A 6,795-nucleotide genomic window follows, 5' to 3' on the forward strand; every position below is an offset into this window, starting at 1 on the left:
TACAGAAGGCCAACACTGTGTAAGCTGGTTTTATTCTTCAGTGATTAGCAAAAGAAGCTATTGTCTACTCAAAAACATCTGAGGTTTACTAGAACAAAACCTGCCTGGAAATATTAAGCTGGTTACCCAGCACTAAAATGAATTAAGGTGGTCATTCTTTTTGGATTAAAGCTGTGGAACAATTGTGGGTCCTGTTACAAGGGGAATAACAAAAGACTATTATAACAAGGGGCACAAATCTTGGTTCATTGCAGGGCCGGCCATGTTGGAAAGCCCTTTCAGCATGCTAACACAAAAGCCTGATTGCTTCAGATGTTTACGTAAATTAAAATATTGCTGCTTAATTAGACAAGTGGGAGGACCAAGCAACAATGAGGGTGTCGATTGGCTAATTTTTTGCAAAGAAGAGGTTGTTAAGCCTCAGACAAATCCTATCTTTTTTTTATTCTGTTGTCTAGTTTGGGAGAGGATATCTTAAGGGGAAAAGAAGATTGTTAAACATTGGAGAAAAATATAGTGAGAGAAGCAGGAAAGTTTACAACATATACTCCTGGCATACTTCTTCAAGAAAATTTCTAGATCTTAAAGGAGGAATCAGCCTACCAAGGGAGTCATTACTTTTACTTATTTTCAAAATTTTCTAAATAGTTGTTCTTTCCTGGAAAATCATGACAGAAGTTTCAAAGGCATCCAGTCTGACTGGGTACAATGGGGACATGTCACCTGAAAAAGAGATCACTGAAATTAGTGATGAGGTTTTTGCCCCTGATGACCTCAGTAAATGCCATGATGAAGATGTAAGTCTTGAAGGGTCTTTCTCCAAAGGAAACTTAGAAGAAAGCAAATATTCTCAAGTAAGCATGATCCGCAGAGATTTGGCTTGGTCTTTGGAAGAGCAGAAGCAACGAGAAGGTACACTGTCACTTAAATCATTTTGCTTATTTTAATTTGAAAACTTGAGGGCACACACAGACACCTTCTTTTACACTTTGTTAGAATAGTAGAAAAGAGCAATGTATGTGAGAATTCAAGTAACTTTTGTAGCCAGATCAAATGATTCAGAATTTGACTACTTTCTATGTTAACTATGACAACATGCCTGGAGGATGTCAGAATGAATGTTTCTATAATAAGCAAGGACATTTTGAAGTCAGATGAAAATTTAAATGAATTTTTTGAGAAATTATCTGGAAAAGGAAAATGTGACTTTTAGTCATAATAAGAGAGCCACTTTGTTGGGGCTTTTTAGTAACTTTAGTTCCATTTCAACTGTCATAACTCTTGTATTCCTCTTGTATCTTTCTTAAGAAAAAATAGAGGAGGACAACTTTACTGTTCACAAGAGAATAGCAAGTTTCTCCCTCAAGGAAACAGGAGCTGATGAAATGACATCAGAGGAAGGTAATGAGAACTCACACTTTGTACACAATATTCTGACTGAATATAGGGAACAGCTTTGCATGGACTATTGGAGGGATATGTGGGAGTATGTGTGGGGGAGAAAAGCAATTTAGGAAATACATCCAAACTCTTGAGACTGCTGGAGGCAGATAAGTCAGTCATGATTTATCAGTCAGTTCCACCTTAGAAAACATCCCAGGGAGTTCAGGACCCAGATTGCATGGATTAGTATAGCAGACTGAAATGTTCTGTACTGGAAGGGTATGATATTTGTCCATTCAAGTGACATTTATTTTTCATTCACAATCTCAAAATCTGTACCATACATCCAATAGAATGTAAATAGATCTTTAATTTGGCTTGCCCTACAAGTCTAGAATTGACATATAATTTGGAATAACTGTATACACATAGATCTGTGGACATTTTGGTGGTTTTTTAAAAGGGTTAGCTCAAAATAGTCACTTAAATCCTGTCAAATAAAAAATCTTGGGATGACCAGCTTCTTTGTGGGTGGGAAGATTAAAAAATATTATCATGCCTTATATTTCAACAAACTCGATAGCCCAGTATACACTAAATCCTCTAGGAGTCTCTTCTATTTAGGAAGACATCTATATTCAAGGCATGTTCTCTTATAAGTGCACAATAAAATCTAGTAAGTAGTCTTTCACACACCCTGACTCTCAGCCACCAGCATTTTATCTCAAAGTTGCAGGCAGCTTTTAGTGCCTAGCCAATTTACTCTAATTAATACCTAGGACCCCAAAGGCAAAACATTGAATAGGCCATTTGTTGAGAAATTAGAGCATCATTTAAAATAGAGATGTGTTAACAAGGACAAGGATGTGATAGCCATCTAAATGTAGTTTACCACATTTTCAGGGGTGAAGCAGCATGGAATGGGCTCTCTGGGATGCTGGGGGGAATGACATACACCTGCAATGAACCTGAGTGATGACTGGAGATAGCAATTGCTCTTGGGAGGGGGAAGAGCATATATTGCACTGTGGCTTATGAAGGAGGGAAGACTTCAGGAAGCAGAAACAACAGGAAGGCTCTCATCTCTTCAGAGTTTTTTTAAAGGTCTCATACCCTCTCTAAAAGGCAAATATAGTTTGCCACAAAAAGGACTCCTGAGCAGTTGACTGTCAAGTCAATGTGTCATAGTAAAACTCATTTCTAATGACCCTAGACTTGTTTTGAATCTACTTTTCTATCAGATTATTTCCCTTGTAGTTAACATCTTTTTTCTCATCTTCTTTCTCCAAAAGTTCCAAACATTCAGGTTACTTGAATGAAAGGGAAGTCACATTTGGAATAATGTATCTCTTTTTTAAAAGCTCTGATAGGCAAACTTTATGGGAAGCATTATATTACTATTTGTTGACTTTCACATTGCTCTGGTAAAATAAGAAAGCAATATTTGGATTCTTAAAGTAGGCGGGCTCTTGGTATTTCTCAAAATAACTATTTTCTTTTTTAGGGGAATACTTAGCTGTTTTAAATTCTAGTGCTATGGATTTTTTTCCTATCATCTTTCCTATGGTAAAAAAAAAATCCATTAAAATAAATTTGCAGAGTGATTATTGCCATAGAATGATAAATAAGAAAAATGCTTAAAGAAACCATTCAGGAAGAATGTAATTTAAAGCCAAGAAAAATCTTTCCTCATGAGGGAAAGAAACCATGCTCTGGCCATTGTGCTAATGGCGATTTCCCCCCCAGATATATAGGGTGGGAGTGGGAAAATAAGATAATAAGGGAACACAAGAATAGAGATAAGATCATAGATTTAGAACTGATAGGATCTCCACTTTTATCTAGTTTAAGCTTCTCTACCTTTTTGATTGGATTTACCAAATCAATTGGTTGTTTTGGTATTGTATAGATACATCCCAATTACGACAGTGAAATAAGGCTAAAATGTGACTTTCCTAGAAAGTGATATTGCTGTTTCAAGCTGAATAGGGCATTAGATGTGATTTTGTACTAGCTGTTGTGGGTCACTAAAATTATGGATTCCATAATTTTATTCCAAGTATCTTTTTGCAGCTGCGTCAGACTTTTGTACTCAGCTATTTTAGATCAGAGAGGAAGCAGTGAGGCATAGTGGTAAGAGTGCCATCTGCAGAGCTAGATATCCACTGATGTTCCTTCTAGTTCTACCTCTATGATTTTATCATCAATTATAGGGAGAAGAGGCAAAACTAGGGATGGGTGACTAGAGCTTGGCTATAGGGCGCTAAATTTAAAAGGTTTTGACAATATTTTTAGCCCTTCACCAAATAGAAAATACAACAAAAAAATAGCTTATCATCTTGTTACCTGGAATAATTTGTAAAAATAGGAAGCTCACAGTTGACACATTGGGGTAAGCTCATTCCTCTGCAAAAGTCCATGGGGTTATAGAAATACTTGTTTAATTCAGGTGAATGGGGTCTTTGTCTCTTTTTCTTGGAACAGTGCTGGAATGACTTGTGACTATTCTAGTTATTCTTTATTTTGAGTCTTTTAGTGAAGAGTCTTCTTTGAGAATAGAGATTTGCAAAACTAGTATCAGAGATGAAACCTCTTCCTCCAAAAAACTAACCTTTTCCCCTCTCCCATGGACACTGATATTTCAAATGTTTTAAAAATCAATATGTTTCAACTCTTCTCTATCCCAACTAGATTTTTATATCACTACATACAACAGATAGTAATGATATGTATTTTATATTATAGCACTTCTCATCTCCCAATTGATTTTACTATAGGACTTCAGTGGGAGAAGAATTCTCCACATGGAAAAGTCCAGGAAACAAGACAGAAGGAAGTTGACCCCGAGAAGCTTCTAGAAAGAAGAGATGGTGGAGTTAGGAAAGATGAAGAATTCCAGGTAGCAGAAGCGAGCTTGAAGTGGCTGGGATCTCGGCAACCCAACAAAGATGGAATGATGATATCCAAACAGGATGAGGAAATAGAAGATGGCGAGCAGGAAATAGATAATGATAATGACAATGGTGATGAAGAAGAAGAAGAAGAAGATGAAGTACGATTGATAGAATTCAAGAAAGGAAATGGAGGAGCTTCTCATTTCAAGGAGGAAGGCGATATTAGTGAGGATTCCCCTTTGAGCAGCCCTAGTTCACATCCTATGACACCAGAGGAGCTGCTGGCCTTGGGAAAGAAGAATGATATTTCCAGACATACTTATTCAAGATACAATACAATATCATATCGGAAAATCAAAAAGGGGAACACAAAGCAGAGAATTGATGAATTTGAGTCCATGTTGCATTTATAATTTACTTTCTCAAGACATTTCATTGCCCATCTTACTTTAGTCATCTTTTTCCTCCCCTCATGTATAATTTCACATCTGCAGGAAGTTTAACCTCTTGTTTTTCATTTGAAAATTGGGTACAAATAGTCAGTCATAGGAAGAAAACTCCAATTTGGTCATCTTAAATCAAGCAGCATTAGGTTTTTCACTTATATAACAGGATTTATACAGTTTAAAATTTTACTAATTCATCATCCTGTACATCAAGAACCACAAGAAATAATCTGGCTGCCTAATTGGGAAGGATAGAAAGTAAAATAACCAAAGGAACAAGATGGCTCTGCAAAGACTACATCTGTGCCTTGAAGATTTTACAGTTGTGAATCTAAAGAACTTGGAAAACCCAATATTAAATTTTAGAAATTTAAAATTGTGGGATAGTACAAATGAAGCACATTGTTTCATAGAATCATTTAAAAAATATTGAAGGTCTCTTCTTCCTTCTCTCATGTTGTCTTCCCGTGATGTAAAACTGTTATCTTGGACTTCTGAACAGTGAAAATTCTATATGCCCAGTCCCTTCGTGTTACCATTCATTGTGTCCCCTCGCTGGTGGGGCTGAGCAGCTGTCAGCCGGGAGAGTTCCGTTTGGTAAATGTTGGTATTATGTTCACCATTGAATCCATCTCATTGTAAGGCTGATGTATTGGGACAGGAGAGCAGAGAAGTGGGCATCAGACCAAAGAGTTACATTGAATGTTTTCACTTTGTGGGAGTGGTTTTGTTTTGTTTTGTTTATCTATAAAATCTTTGCTAGTAGTTACATTCCCTTTAAACAAAGATGAAAATATTAGCATAATTAAAAAAGAAAAAGCTTGTCTTTAGTACTGTGCATCCACTCTTTAACATGGAAATTTTGAATTGGGAAACTTTGGAAATTTTCTATGTAACTCAACCCAATTTTATTATTTATCATGAGAATGGAAATCTTCATATTTTCAAAATAGTATCTGAGTAAATATTTTCAGTGATATTTTTTGCTGATATCTGAAGTTAATAAGCAAATGGGATGTTTAACTTAATCTTGAGTTGTTCTTTTTATCCTCCTCAGAATTTGGGGGTCCAAAATGTGGAACTGATCAGTAATTCTGATGTGTGTGTATATGGTGTGTGTGTGAGAGAAAGGGAGAGAGAGCAAGAGAGAGAGCGAGAGCAAGAATGAGAGAGAGAGAGAGAGAGAGAGAGAGAGAGAGAGAGAGAGAGAGAGAGAGAGAAAGAGAGAGAGAGAAAGAGAAAGCAAAAAAGAGAAAGAGACAGAGAGAGCAGAAGACCCAAAGAATATCTCTATTAGTTTAGGACTATTTTGATCTGGGTTTTTTAATTTTGTTTTGTTTTGCTTGAAGCTTCTGTAAATATAATCCTGGATTTTCTGCTCCATATAACAAACATCTATTTTGGAGCTGCCACTTAAAGACAGTTCCTTATTGTTTAAATGTAATACAGCTCTCATTGTTCAACAATTCAACAATTTGTTTATCTCCTTTTCAGTTTGGGAAAATCCCAGGGTTTGCTGTACATAGATTCTTGTTTATTTCTATGCAGTCAACTTCCATTCACTTTCATTACATTTTTATTGAATTCTTGTCTTAAAACAAAGTTTTATGTATATGCTATTTGAAAAGTGGATTCAGTGACTACACAGACTAAATTGGTAGTGTTAGTGTCCACAGTCATTTACTTATCCTTTTGAAGAAGGCATATTCAACAGAATATTCAAATGTTCTCTGATTTCAATAATAAATATTTCCAAAAGCCTTTAATAGGCTTCTGTCAGTATAAGGCATCCTCTACAGTGTCCCAAGATATGGATCCTGATTTCAAGGAGATTGTGCTATAATGGGAGTGGAGGCAAAGTCATAGGATTTACAAATTTAGAGCTATAAAGGAACTTAGAAGTTAACAGGGAGTTGGAAGGAATCAGGGAAGGCTCCATTTCGAAGGTAACACCTAATTTGAACCTTCACAGAAGGTGGAGTTCACAGGTACCTTTAGGAATGACTCCTGGAAATAAAATAAGTAGTTTTTATGCATATGATTTTGGGATTTAGCAGGGAAATTATAGAATC

At 36.1% G+C, this 6,795-nt stretch overlaps 1 protein-coding gene across 1 annotated transcript; it reads left to right on the top strand.

Moving 5' to 3' along the window:
• Window positions 1–407: 407 nt before the first annotated feature.
• Window positions 408–5,855, top strand: ERMN (ermin). The gene is made up of 3 exons (XM_051986354.1): window positions 408–912; window positions 1,309–1,401; window positions 4,161–5,855. The coding sequence occupies exons 1-3, from the start codon at window positions 669–671 to the stop codon at window positions 4,688–4,690; spliced, it is 867 nt and encodes a 288-aa protein (XP_051842314.1). The 5' UTR covers window positions 408–668; the 3' UTR covers window positions 4,691–5,855.
• Window positions 5,856–6,795: the final 940 nt, after the last annotated feature.

The sequence above is a fragment of the Antechinus flavipes genome, chromosome 3 (assembly GCF_016432865.1).
Source record: "Antechinus flavipes isolate AdamAnt ecotype Samford, QLD, Australia chromosome 3, AdamAnt_v2, whole genome shotgun sequence".
NCBI classification, from domain to species: Eukaryota; Metazoa; Chordata; class Mammalia; order Dasyuromorphia; family Dasyuridae; genus Antechinus; species Antechinus flavipes.

What these genes read in the sequence shown, in the direction of transcription:
- ERMN (XM_051986354.1), top strand. Translation starts at nt 669, where the DNA reads ATGACAGAAGTTTCAAAGGCATCCAGTCTGACTGGGTACAATGGGGAC. An exon ending in AGAGCAGAAGCAACGAGAAG is followed by an intron (nt 913 to 1,308) that starts GTACACTGTCAC and finishes ATCTTTCTTAAG; the next exon opens with AAAAAATAGAGGAGGACAAC. An exon ending in TGAAATGACATCAGAGGAAG is followed by an intron (nt 1,402 to 4,160) that starts GTAATGAGAACT and finishes ATTTTACTATAG; the next exon opens with GACTTCAGTGGGAGAAGAAT.